This window comes from Sinocyclocheilus anshuiensis, unplaced genomic scaffold, assembly GCF_001515605.1.
Source record: "Sinocyclocheilus anshuiensis isolate Anshui unplaced genomic scaffold, SAMN03320099.WGS_v1.1 scaffold1448, whole genome shotgun sequence".
Classification (NCBI taxonomy): domain Eukaryota; kingdom Metazoa; phylum Chordata; class Actinopteri; order Cypriniformes; family Cyprinidae; genus Sinocyclocheilus; species Sinocyclocheilus anshuiensis.
The window spans coordinates 124847-139377 of record NW_015547730.1 but is presented as its reverse complement, the minus strand read 5'-3'; the positions used below and the strand labels follow the sequence as shown (position 1 = coordinate 139377).

Sequence of the window (14531 nt, the reverse complement as noted above, 5' to 3'; positions counted from 1 at the left end):
TTTCTACCTGGCAGCGTCTCTACTAGTAGTGAAGCTGTGGGATTTAGTTATTAAGAAATATATGCTAGAAATTTTCAGTTTCTAAGCGATTTTATTGAGAAATCACAGAACAGTGTTGACAATACAATTCCGTGCTGAATGATTCTGTGTGCACGCGATCTGCGCGTGATGTACGAGCTACTGTCTGTAGCGTATGTGTGTGCTTTACAGTGCAGCAGCGCATTAGATTAGAACGGCGATTAACTTACCTGTACAATAAGCTGTTTAAAACGTGCATTCTCCTGTTAAATTTCGAGCATCCAGTAATAATCACACGTCTTGTGGAGCGCTTTCAGAGTATGCATTTATTTGTCATTTTAACTGTTTGGAAACGGAGCGTAAAGGTGGAAGTCCTTCAAAGATTTCTTATCCTGTTGCACCCTCTGTAGGACCAGCGACTAGTCGACGTCAAGCTTAAAGCGTCATGGCAGAGCATTGAAGTCCATTAGTCGGTGCAACCCCTAATATTCAGTAATGCACTTAATATATCATGCCTTTGCATAATGGTCAAATTGAGTTTTAGTTGTAAAATCAGTTTTTGTTGCAATTTTAGACTAATCAGCTTTCAAAATACCTACTTGCATTCAAAATATTTTTCATTGGACGACTAATTTGCTTTAGTCCGATCATCCACAGACATACAAGGTTATCCAGCTGGACCAAAAAGCCTTGGCCACAGAGGATTGCCCTCCCTTTCAAACAAAGAATGGCATCTTATCAGTGCTAGTAGTGATTCAGTCCCTTCAAACACAAGAAAGGATTATTTAGAATTACTTACAACACCAAAGCACAATTTTAGAAATGCTGACCTAAAGATATAGTTTAGTTTTGGTTTTATTCTTAAAAGTTTTTTGATCTAAAAAGATTCCTGACATGCTTCAGCTGATTTTTACCTTTACACAAAAAGCCAGTAAATATAATCTCATAGCTATATATCAGAGGCATATAAGTGCTGTACTGTATACTTCAAATCTTTTTTTTAATATTATAATGTAATAAGGAAGCATTGTATCCAGATTGATGTTGTTTGTGTTGTTTTAGGCCAGAGTTTTTCAAACTTTTCAATACCCTGGCCTCCCAAAATGTGATGGTCCCAGTTAAATGCAGCTATATATCTTCAAGTATAAAAATCCTATGTATTATAATGTGAAAAATACTTTAGTAAAGTATACTCACAATGTATTTATTGAGATCTGGCTGGCCAAAAAAAAAAATGTTACCATCAGGATTTAAATAAGCAAATACTGAAGAGTTAAGGATTGGATCATTATTGTAGTGATTAACTTGTTTCTGACATGTTATATGTTTAGCAACAATTCTTTTAACCCTAACTAATGCAGTGCATAGATGTTAAACAACCATATTGGAAGACATACTCATGTACATATTCCAAGACAACAATGCCAAGATTCACCAGGCTTCATTTATGAAGTGATTCGATGAGCTTGAGGAATTGTTTTCTTGAATAAATTGGCCACCACAGAGTCCTCAGCTTAACCCATATTGAAAGTCTTTAGGTTGTGCTGGAGTCAACGTTTTAGAGAGTGGTTTGAATCTCCCATTGTCAAGAACGCAGCCAAAAATTAATCCAACTCTTGATGGAAATAAATGCTGTGTTACAGCATGAGGTTGTTGAAACTATACCACAACGAATGCACAATAAAATCAAAGTTAAAGGCAGTCCAACAAAATATTTGAGTGTGCAACTTTTTTTTTGGACAGGCAGTGTAAAGTCGACTCAAGCACATCCCAAAAACTTTCAGTGGGGTAGGTTTAGGTCAGGACTCTTCACAAATTCACTGCCATTGTTATATGGGTACATCTTCCCATATGTGTTTTTGAGAAATAAAAAGCTACACACTGCATCAGTTAGTGTTAAACATACAACATGCAAAAAAACATAAATCACTGCAATAATGATTAAATCTTACATATTTGCTTATTTAAATCCAGATGGCAACTTTTTTTGGGCAGGCAGTGTACACAAACACATTATTGTTTGAAAACCCTTGTTATAGACAACTCAGGTTGTGTTGATCAAAGAGATCTGCCTGTAAGTTTTGATTCAAAATGTATTCCATCATTTTATTCAGTTCCTGGATGCAACGAATTTTACCATACCTATAATAATAATAATAATAACAGAAGAACATGTGGGTGTCTTGTTTCGTTTTAAAATTTTGTTAATAGTCTTAAAAATCTTGTTTGGATTTCCAGCATCATCACTTATAATACGTGAATAATATTCAGCTCTAGCCACCTTAAGGGCCTCACTGTACTGAATTAAATGTTCATCATACATAAGCTTGTGAACTGTTAAGCTTGATTTTTTGTATTGCCGCTCAAGTTGCCTGTTTTTAACAGCTCATTTGTATACCAAGGAGATGATTTCGTGAATAAGACATCACGTTCCTTCATAGGAGCAAGGATATCCAAGGTAGATGATAGGATGGAATTATAATTATCAACAGTATAACTTGTTGGATGCTCAGAAATCAGACGTGAGAAACTATCAGGATCAATATTCTTAACATTCCTAAACCTAATTACTCTCTTCTGAGAAGATGATCTTGTAGAAGAGACAGGTATATTAAAAGTAAGAAGCTTATGGTCACTAATACAAGTCTCATGATTATCAAGCTGTTTGATGTCAACGCCAACAGAACACACCAGATCTAGTATGTGACCTTTGTTATGGGTAGGAAAATTAACATGCTGGGTCAAGTTAAAAAATTCAAGTGTCTCCAGAAAATTTACAGTTTGACAACAAGTTAAATTATCCACATGAATATTAATGTCACCAACCAGAATCATATCTGAACAAACAGGACTAACCAATGCAAGGAGTTCAGTAAATTCCTCAATAAACAGAGGATTTGATTTAGGTGGACGATAAATAAACAGAATAAGAACAGGGGAGGCACAATTCACTCTGAAAGCAATACACTCAAATGATGTTACACTAGGAGTGGCAATTTCAGTTACAGATACATCCGATCTGAAAATAACAGCAAGGCCACCTCCTTTCCCAGTTAGCCGTGGTCTATCAATGTACATATAATCAGATGGAGTAGTCAAATTAAGATTTAGACCTATGATGTAATAGGGTGCACCTGCATAATAAATCACACATTTAATGATGTAAATTATGAATATACTGTACTTTCAACCACTGCGAATCTTCCTCTCTCTCCAGGCAGTGTCAGTGGATCCCTTTGAGCTGGTCCAGCAGTTGGGCAGTGCAAGTGTAACTGCTTCCATTGGGGGGTGCTGTGGAGACCAGCAATCATGCGGCCAGTAAATCCCAGCAAATTTCAAAGCAGTATTGTTTGATTTTGACTCGAAAAGAACACATTTGTTGTTAATTGTGACCGTGATTGTGTAAAAAATTTAATATTACTCTATACTGTAATATAGTATTAATTATAATTTTGTGAAAGGCAACACAAAGAAAAACAAGAAGAAATCAATCAATCTTGTAATGTTTTAAATACATCTGTAATCATACTGATAAATGTATAGCATTGACCAGTACCTCACACAGGTCTATATAGTTGCATAATCTAAAGCATTCACCTGCCAGGTTTAATCTTTATTGTAATCTTTATTGTATTGCCAAGTTAACTGAAAACACATATGGTTTATCAAACTTTTGTAATTAAATAACTTTTTCCATTGCTGTAATAAAAATGTTTTTTTTTAGCTGACTGCCTGGGTATTACTATCAGCTGTGATATACATTTAAATAAATAATTTAATGATACTGACATGCAAATCACCTTTTATAAAATGTAATCTAGCCCTATCCCTTAAGCTTTCACAACAAGACTTTTTTTTGAAAAAGAACAGAATTTGAGGAACTTATGGAAACTTCTACAGAATACAAGTAAAAAGTGATTTATTTATTCTCTCTAATTTACTGAACGTGAATTTTCACTGCCTGTGAAGATTGTAGGGTTGTGAAATATAATTCATGATCAGTCAACTTTCCTTTGGTCTGGACTGATCTCTGATCCCTGATAATGATCAAATGTTCACTATATGGAGATCTGACTCCACGATTATTTTTACATCCTTTCATAAGTTTTGCACGTCTTGCGTTTCTTAAAATCCCTTTAATCCCTGCCTTATCTGTGTAAGGTACATAGTTACAATATAAGTTTTTGTGTAGTCACAATAGTCGTGTAGTCGCTGAGTTTCTGGGTGTGTATTCAACTATGAGCACTTTTATGACTCGGGTTGATAAAGAACTTTTTTTCTAATTGTTACAGTTTATGGAGGTCATGTTAACCTTTTAACGTGCCTTTGTCATATTTTTTTTTTCAACATTTATTTATTTTATTTTAGTTTTTTAATGTAAAGATTTTGTGGTACTATTGTCCCAGACCCAAACATTCAATGTCAAACTATTAAAATCCAACATAAATATATGACTTCTTGCATGATATGTGGTGCAGTGGGCTATGCACATGCTTTGGACATGTGGGTCCCTGAGATGTTGGGGGGCCCAACCTGGGACATGTGATCCCACTTCCCATTCTTACCCCTACTTTCCTTTTATGCGTTTATTTATTTATTTATTTTAAGCAAAATAAGATATAGGATATGTATAGGATATAGTTACATCTTGTGAAACTATATTGTGTGATCCAAACTATTCAGGTGATGTAATTTAGGATACATTATGATATGTCGTCCATTTAAAAAAAAAAAAAAGTTTAAATTCCAGTGTCATTTGCACCATAGAGTGCTATCGGACACATTCAGACACAAGAATTCTCCTTAGATGCTTGTATCCGCTTTTGTACATTGTAAGTAGACCAATTAAAGAAACTAGTGAAAATTAATTTGATTTTCCAGAAGTCCACAGGACGTCCCTACGCTGTTGAAGAAACACTCTATAATCTTGTTAGTTATTTACTACATTTCGTGAGTGTATCTTGGCACTATTCAAAGATGCTGTCAGCAAAGAACCCTCTCAAAACACCAAAAACAGTCACGAGGAAACTTATGTTTGCGCTCATTTGCATTAAGTGCGACTGTTTACGGAGCTCATTGGCTGTCGCAAGCCCCGCCCCCCGCCCAACTGCGCCTCTGGATTGGCTGCTCCGTTCGCCTGTCACCGAGACATCAGCGGAGGCACGAGTTCGCGCTGCTCTCGCTGGAGTGTGATCAGTTTCAGCCGCGTAGCGGGACTCAGCGAGACCTGATGCACAAGTCAAGGCGACGCGCAGCGGAGATGAAGCCGGATTGGCTCTGATTTTTAAAAGCCCTTTCATTCAAGAGGCTGTCCATTATCAACATGGCAGAACCGTCGGTTCCAGTACCCCCTCAAAAAATGGCGTCACTTAGCCGGGTCCGAGCCTTTACTCTGATTTTGTTAACTGCAAGCAGTTATTTAATTACTCCCACAAGTGGCAAGGAAGGAGGGGGAGAGGAGACGGTCATCATCGGGCTGAGACTGGAGGACACGGACGACATTTCCTTCATGGACAGGGGCTATCTGCGGGTCAGCGAGAGGTCTCGGGTGAGATTGAGGGTGTACGGGCAAAGCATCAACAACGAGACGTGGTCCAAAATCGCCTTCACGGAGCACGAGAGGAGCCGAGTGATTGGCACCATCGACAGCTCCTCGGGGGACAACAAGAGTCAGGAGGACACGTCGGGCTTGCACCCCTGTGGCATCAGGACCTCGGATATCCTCATCCTGCCCAACATCATTCTAAACCGCAAGACGTCTGGCATCGTGGAGATCGAGGTCAAGCCTCTGCGAAAGACTGAGAGGCGCAAAGCGTACTACCTGTGCATCGCCACATCCACACCTGCTGCGGCGGGCGCGCACGACCCGTGGACGGAGCACACGTGGATCTATCACGATGGAGAGGACACCAAAGTGATCGTGGTGGAGGAGAAGAAGTTCCTGCTCCCTTTCTGGCTCCAGGTCATCTTCATTTCCATGTTGCTCTGCCTCTCGGGCATGTTCAGCGGCTTGAACTTGGGTCTGATGGCGCTGGATCCCATGGAGCTGCAGATCGTCCAGAACTGCGGGACTGAGAAGGAGAAGAACCACGCCAGGAAGATCGAGCCCGTCAGGAGCCAAGGAAACTACCTGCTTTGCTCGCTTCTTCTGGGGAATGTTCTGGTCAACACCACCTTGACCATTCTGTTGGATGACATTGCCGGTTCTGGATTGATAGCTGTAGTGATGTCCACCATTGGCATTGTCATATTTGGAGAGATTGTGCCTCAAGCGATATGTTCACGACACGGTCTTGCTGTGGGAGCGAATACAATCTTCTTGACCAAATTCTTCATGCTGCTCACTTTCCCCGCGTCCTATCCGGTAAGTAAACTGCTCGACTATCTCCTCGGACAGGAGATTGGTACGGTGTACAACCGAGAGAAGCTCTTGGAGATGTTGAGGGTCACGGATCCCTATAATGACTTGGTGAAAGAGGAGCTGAACATCATTCAGGGCGCACTGGAGCTCAGGACTAAGACCGTGGAAGATGTGATGACCCCGTTGCGCGATTGCTTCATGATCACCGGCGACGCCACGCTCGATTTCAACAGCATGAGCGAGATCATGGAGAGCGGCTATACGCGCATTCCGGTATTCGAGGGCGACAGGTCCAACATCGTGGACCAGCTGTTCGTGAAGGACCTTGCGTTTGTGGATCCCGACGACTGTACCCCGCTGAAGACGATAACGAAGTTCTACAGCCATCCCTTACATTTCGTCTTCAATGACACTAAACTCGACGCAATGCTGGAGGAGTTCAAGAAAGGTGAGAAAGCGAGAGAGAGCCTTTGATTTGCGCGGGCTGGCGATGTTGCTTGCATTGAATGTTTTCTTACTAGGCTATATTAGGCAACGTTGCATACAAGTTTATTGTTATTTTAAAACGAGACTAGTTATGCATCTTGTCATATTTCAAAGCAGTCGCGTGTCTTTTACGCACAGGCTATTACGCACGACTTAAAGAGTTAGATTTCATTCAGAGTTACAGACGCAACATTGCTTATTCTTGGGCAGAAAAAAAGTGAATTTTACCTGTTTTTGACCAATTTATGTCTATTCAGATATCTAAATATTGATTTGGCAGGCAACCTACGTAGTTCATTCGTTCAGTTCAGTAAGGAAAGGTACTCTTATTTAGATGTATTGATTAAAATAGTAATGCAATACTGTGAGCACATATTATATGTCCCCCAACGTCCCTTGTTATCCTTTAAAATCTTCTGTCTTCCCACTTTTTTTATCACCTATAATAATTTAAACCGCCTAAAATTGGGATAAAACGTAACGTTTAAATGTTGCCTTGACTTTTTGAGGAAAATCAGTGGTGCCAAACAAACATTCAGTAGCCTACAACTTGCAGTAATATATACATTGCACTTTTTAGACATTTTGAATTGAATTTCGAAATATTATGTCAAACTGATGGACATAATTTGTAGTAATTTGAAATAATGTGAACTTTAGACAGGGTCTAGTTTATCCATTTCAGAGTTTGCTAAATAGTTCCTCTCCATACCCATTGTTTGCTCCTTCTTGAGTGTTCCTACACTATTTAAAACTATTTGAAGCTTTATTTGACCCTCACTTGCTGCCCCCAGGACCCTGCAAACACATTATAATATGCCTGAGTGCAGGGAAGTGCTTGCACTATGTGCAGTATCTTGATGTGCCCTCACATAGCTAAGGGTTAATGCTTGCGGCAGAGGTGAGAATGTAGTGATGCAATGGAAATACACGGCAGGTGTACTCGCACTTGCTAAAGGATGACTCAGGGGGGTTATTAGGTGTAATACTTCATAATGCATGAAATAACATGCCACTTCAACAATCTGTATTTTGTGCTGCTCCCTTTCTGGCTCCAGGTCATCTTCATTTCCATGTTGCTCTGCCTCTCGGGCATGTTCAGCGGCTTGAACTTGGGTCTGATGGCGCTGGATCCCATGGAGCTGCAGATCGTCCAGAACTGCGGGACGGAGAAGGAGAAGAATTACGCCAGGAAGATCGAGCCCGTCAGGAGCCAAGGAAACTACCTGCTTTGCTCGCTTCTTCTGGGGAATGTTCTGGTCAACACCACCTTGACCATCCTGTTGGATGATATCGCCGGTTCTGGATTGATAGCTGTAGTGATGTCCACCATCGGCATCGTCATATTTGGAGAGATTGTGCCTCAAGCGATATGTTCACGACACGGTCTTGCTGTGGGAGCGAATACAATCTTCTTGACCAAATTCTTCATGCTGCTCACTTTCCCCGCGTCCTATCCGGTAAGTAAACTGCTCGACTATCTCCTCGGACAGGAGATTGGTACGGTGTACAACCGAGAGAAGCTCTTGGAGATGTTGAGGGTCACGGATCCCTATAATGACTTGGTGAAAGAGGAGTTGAACATCATTCAGGGCGCGCTGGAGCTCAGGACTAAGACCGTGGAAGATGTCATGACCCCGTTGCGCGATTGCTTCATGATCGCCGGCGACGCCACGCTCGATTTCAACACCATGAGCGAGATCATGGAGAGCGGCTACACGCGCATTCCGGTGTTCGAGGGCGACAGGTCCAACATCGTGGACCTGCTGTTCGTCAAGGACCTTGCGTTTGTGGATCCCGACGACTGCACCCCGCTGAAGACGATAACCAAGTTCTACAGCCATACCTTACATTTCGTCTTCAACGACACTAAACTCGACGCTATGCTGGAGGAGTTCAAGAAAGGTGAGAAAGCGAGAGAGAGCCTTTGATTTGCGCGGGCTGGCGATGTTGCTTGCATTGAATGTTTTCTTACTAGGCTATATTAGGCAACGTTGCATACAAGTTTATTGTTATTTTAAAACGAGACTAGTTATGCATCTTGTCATATTTCAAAGCAGTCGCGTGTCTTTTACGCACAGGCTATTACGCACGACTTAAAGAGTTAGATTTCATTCAGAGTTACAGACGCAACATTGCTTATTCTTGGGCAGAAAAAAAGTGAATTTTACCTGTTTTTGACCAATTTATGTCTATTCAGATATCTAAATATTGATTTGGCAGGCAACCTACGTAGTTCATTCGTTCAGTTCAGTAAGGAAAGGTACTCTTATTTAGATGTATTGATTAAAATAGTAATGCAATACTGTGAGCACATATTATATGTCCCCCAACGTCCCTTGTTATCCTTTAAAATCTTCTGTCTTCCCACTTTTTTTATCACCTATAATAATTTAAACCGCCTAAAATTGGGATAAAACGTAACGTTTAAATGTTGCCTTGACTTTTTGAGGAAAATCAGTGGTGCCAAACAAACATTCAGTAGCCTACAACTTGCAGTAATATATACATTGCACTTTTTAGACATTTTGAATTGAATTTCGAAATATTATGTCAAACTGATGGACATAATTTGTAGTAATTTGAAATAATGTGAACTTTAGACAGGGTCTAGTTTATCCATTTCAGAGTTTGCTAAATAGTTCCTCTCCATACCCATTGTTTGCTCCTTCTTGAGTGTTCCTACACTATTTAAAACTATTTGAAGCTTTATTTGACCCTCACTTGCTGCCCCCAGGACCCTGCAAACACATTATAATATGCCTGAGTGCAGGGAAGTGCTTGCACTATGTGCAGTATCTTGATGTGCCCTCACATAGCTAAGGGTTAATGCTTGCGGCAGAGGTGAGAATGTAGTGATGCAATGGAAATACACGGCAGGTGTACTCGCACTTGCTAAAGGATGACTCAGGGGGGTTATTAGGTGTAATACTTCATAATGCATGAAATAACATGCCACTTCAACAATCTGTATTTTGTGTTATGTAGGTAAAATCGTGAGAATCTTGATGCAAATTTTTCAAGTAGTTGAAAAAGAATTTAGAATTTTAAAAGGTCATTATTTTGGTGTAAAGAAAATAAGGGAAACTGCATTTAACAGCATGTTCCCCCAAACATAGAACATAAGAGTAGATTTGCAGTTTATGGTGCGAATCAGACTCTAATGTACAGACTAAACGTACATTATCATTTTGCATGAGAAGTAAGTTTAATGACAGCATGCCCACCTCTGCAAGTCTGATGTTTTATTTAAAGTTAAAGCTTACAATTAATGCCAAAATGAACTATATTAGTGTATTTGAACATATCATTAAAACATTTAATTTTAATATATATTTTTTTTTTGACTGTTCTGGGAAAAGTCATTCATGATTGCTACAAGAATACTTGGACATTATAAGAATTTTAGCAACCTTGGCTATGATTGTGACTCTTTTGTTCTTGGCTGCTCTCCAGAGGAAACTCACCATTGGCTGTTGGTATTCTAATGACTGATTAGGGGAGTGGGCACAAAGTTTCACATCAATCTGGCTGTGGTTCGAGCACTTTCTCAGTTCAAAGTGCTTTGTATTGTAAGTCAGTGTTAATTAATGCCTCTTGTGGAGCTGCACAGCCATCCAAAGTAGGAACAAAATACATCTCCTGCCAAGCACACCTTCACACTGTAATTTGTTTCTCTTTGATGTTGCTTTTTGAGTGGCAAAAGTTGCTTTTTTATTATTTCTGCTGCTGACTTACGTGATCACTTTGATACTCAATTCTGACAGAAGAAAATGGACTCAGTTGTCTTGTAATGGTCAACTAATTGGGCGTCCAAATGAGAAGGGCTTCTGACTGCAATCATGACCTTGAAGGTCAGCCTTAAAATTCCTGGAGCTACAGACTAGTTCCTGTATGATTGAAATAATTAGCGTGTCATAAAGGGACCCCTGCCAAACAGCAGTTTTGGGTTTAATGAGAATGGCATTGTTCATCATCTGGGCTTAACCCAAAGTGGTGTAGTTCAGGAGGCATTTGTTGCTGCAAAGATTCTTACATGTTGAGTTGAGTGTGTATTTTTTTCTCTCGTAGTGTGCTAGTACATGCTGTTTATTTGTAGGAATATTTCCTATGATAAACAGAGGTGTTTTTTTTTTATTTGCGGGAAATTGGGATAACATATTTAAATAAATTAAAGGCTATAATGTTGGCCTGCTGGCCCAGGATCAATGTGAGACAGTTAAAAAAAAAAAAAGTTCCCTTTTGGGCCAGTGCTGCGATTAAAAACATTAATATTTCTACCAATTATAAAAATGCCTTGCTTAAAATAAAAAAAATAAAAATATTTTGGGGTGATGCCAGTGAGTTGACAGGGCAAATAAAACTATTGGCTCAACTAGCCAACCTAAAAAAAAACAAGCCCAGTCTCTCAGCAATTCATACATATTTGATGAGGGGGCTAATTTGTACGACCTCATTAATATGAATTCGTATGTTTTGTTACGAGGTGGCAAATTCGTATAAATTCGTGCAAATGACCACCTAACCCCACCCCTAAACCTATCCCTCACAGAAATCAGGCAAAATCATATGAGTGAGGTTGTACGAATTCATACTAAATTAGCCACCTTGTAAAATACATACGAATTGGTCTTGAGATAGCGTTGAAAAATCAGTTTTGTTATATTACTTAGAAAGATTTAGAAAGACTGTACACATTTTGTTACAACCTTTGTCTCAGGGTACAACTGACTCCCATTGGTTTTCGTACAGTTTGCAAAAAAATTGACATTCTGAAAAACACTAAACAGTCAGCGAAAAAAAAAAGGAAAATATTTATTGTAACCAGTCCAACACTAAAATATATAATACATGAGAACTTATAAAAATGTAAGAATCAACGTTTATTTGAAATTGAGATTCAGAAAGGAAAGGAAAATGTCACTGTTTCTTTTGAGTTTCACCGTAAACAACCCCCAAAACATTTCACCCTCACGAGGGTTTAAGAAAAAGACAACAAATAGGCAGAGTAAGTACCAACAGCAATTAATACTACTTGCACTAAGTACAAATAGTGTAAAATATTATTTATACTTGCACCTCTTTTTGCACCTCTGACAAAAGGTGCAATAGAGGATTTAAGTAAGGAGTCAAGTATGTCAATTTAGTGCGTGCTTACATTTAAAAACTGTGCACATGTAGGCAAAACCACATCCTGATTGACCAGCACTTTTGATTCATTTGTGTAGCTTTATCAAATTTCATCAAGCATTCTCTCTATATTCCTTTAGTGCAGGGGTGTCCAAACTCGGTCCTGGACGGCCGGTGTCCTGCAGAGTTTAGCTCCAACTTGCATCAACACACCTGCTTGGAAGTTTCTAGTATGCCTAGTAAGAGCTTGATTAGCTGCTTCAGGTGTGTTTATTGGGGTTGGAGCTAAACTTTGCAGGACACCGGCCCTCCAGGAGCAGGATTGGACACCCCTGCTTTAGTGCTTAATCTAGTACAGGAACAGGGTACTGTCTTCTAGCACTATTGCCTCATCAAACTCATTCAGCTGCATGGGATGTAGAAACCATTTTCACTGCAAACAGACAGAACAAAGTACATAAAGACAAAGGTCATGAAATTAGAGCCTAATTCTACTGAAATCACAAACCCTTCAGTGCGACTTAGTTCAGTGCCAGCATCGTTGTCACCCGCTTGAGGCGATCAATCTGTTAATTTATGCACGATAGGAAGATCTGTTATCTTCTTAAATCATGCAGATGAACTCTTGGCCTTCAGTTCTTTCTTAGCGAGAGACTCCATGCTCGTCATCTGTATCAGCATCTGTTTTGCAAGTATGTTTCTGTCATTATGGCTATCTATAATAAAGACTGACTTCATCTTATCACATATTTATGCTGTTATATATTCAAAATATATCACAAATGTCCAGTACTCCATAAAAAGACAAAGATCAGCCTGCGTATCACTTATCACTGGGCACGTTATCAGTAGTAATATCTATAGATGTCATAATCCACTGTAATTCATTTACAGTACAGCAATTGCTGTATTTTTGTAACACAGGGCCACTGAAGGTGGTTGGCCTTCACATGAGTTCTTGCACGTATTGAACCAATCCACCCACTAACAGTGGCGGCTCGTCGGGGGAGGCAGGGGAGGCACAGCTTCCCCATAATTTTGACGTGAAAATGGTATGAAAATGTGAAAATAAAATTCACAATTCATTTCAGTTCATGTCTCAGAATGTGTATTTTTTGTTTATAATTTCACAGTTGTAATACCGTAACGTAAAAGTGCCGCTTTTCTATCGCGAATGTGCCGAATCTGCTGATGTAATTACAACCGCTAATGATCTCGTGCCTCCGTTGGTAAAAAAAATTTGCCAATCAGCATCGAGTGTTCACTTTCAGCGCTGAGGAGTGTTGTAATAATAATAATAATAATAATAATAATAATAATAATCGGCAGGGAGCCCAGACCAATACAATTAGTGTGCCTCCTCTATTTTAAAACCCACGAGCCGCCACTGCCCGCTAATGTAGGCCAATCTATTCTTAATTCAGATTCAGCAACCTCCTTTCCTTCTTGTTTTAACATGGGAATTCTTTTACACTTCACTTGGCTTAGTTAAGGCTATATTATATATCGTAATAGAGGACATCCCTGCTTCTTTTACTATTATACTTAATCCAAACAACATCCTCTTGAATGAAATCGGATTCATTTTTGTGGCATCCTGCATCTTCAAGTTTGATAAGCATCTGATAAGCAATCGACCAGTGATTTCTGCTGAGATTCTGGAGCGTATTCTTGGTAAGAATTGCTTCTGCTTGTAGGGATTATGTGGCATCATATTGGCAGGAACTGTGCTGAATGCAGTGTGTGGGATCCCCCTTTGAACACACTATAGTTTCACACTCTTAAAGATATACTGTACTACTAGGGATGTAGCAATACATTATATCAATATATTGCAATACAGAAATGCAACAATATGTATCATGGATAGCATCAAAACATAGTGAGTACAGTCTACCCTACAGTTTTAAGGCAGTTTTAATTCAGCATCAAATATGGTAGTGGCGCATCAAATATGATAAACTCAAAACAAATCACACATTTGAGCTTCCACGTGTATTAATTATCATCAATAAATTAAATTTTTAAATATATGTAGTCAGGGACAGAGTGCAAGCATTCGTATCTAATGAAATTCTGTATTTTTATCTAAGCAGAATAATGAATATATCTATTCTGGTGTCATCCTTGCTCTGTGCATTAGAAAACAGGACCAAGCTCACCTAGCTGTAATGCTAAATTTAGCATTTAATGAACATTACTTTTTGTTAACTGTTCACCATATGTGTTAGAAGTAATAATAATTAAAAAAAACATTATAAACAACTATATTTTGGTTTAACGATGGGAAAAATGGTCGGTGCGCCCGGCGCATGGTCTAAAAGGGTTGTCACTATTCTCTTAAAGGGGTCATAGGATGCTACATGCACTTTTACAAGTTGTTTGAACTGAAATGTGTGTTGGCAGTGTGTGTACACAACCACCCTATAATGATAAAAATCCACCCAGTGTTTTTTTTAATCTCGTTAAATGTTTTCCCCTTTCTCAAATCGAGCCGATCTCAGATGCCTGTCTGTGTGACGTCACACAGACAGGC

The 14531-nt window shown here is 39.3% G+C and overlaps 2 protein-coding genes and 1 pseudogene across 2 annotated transcripts in view; all 3 read left to right on the top strand.

Annotated features, from left to right (window-relative positions):
- LOC107704323 (arsenite methyltransferase-like) overlaps nucleotides 1–3792 on the top strand; it is an 11406-nt gene extending 7614 nt beyond the window's left edge. Inside the window, exon 11 of the mRNA XM_016507215.1 lies at nucleotides 3236–3792. Within this exon, the coding sequence (XP_016362701.1) occupies nucleotides 3236–3340 (105 nt within the window). The 3' untranslated portion in view covers nucleotides 3341–3792. The remainder of the gene's footprint in view (nucleotides 1–3235) is intronic.
- A 1473-nt stretch (nucleotides 3793–5265) lies between these two features.
- LOC107704310 (metal transporter CNNM2 pseudogene) lies at nucleotides 5266–6853 on the top strand (annotated as a pseudogene).
- Nucleotides 6854–7860: 1007 nt separating this feature from the next.
- LOC107704309 (metal transporter CNNM2-like) overlaps nucleotides 7861–14531 on the top strand; it is a 41877-nt gene continuing 35206 nt past the window's right edge. Inside the window, exon 1 of the mRNA XM_016507203.1 lies at nucleotides 7861–8770. Coding sequence (XP_016362689.1) covers nucleotides 7861–8770 — 910 coding nt within the window. The remainder of the gene's footprint in view (nucleotides 8771–14531) is intronic.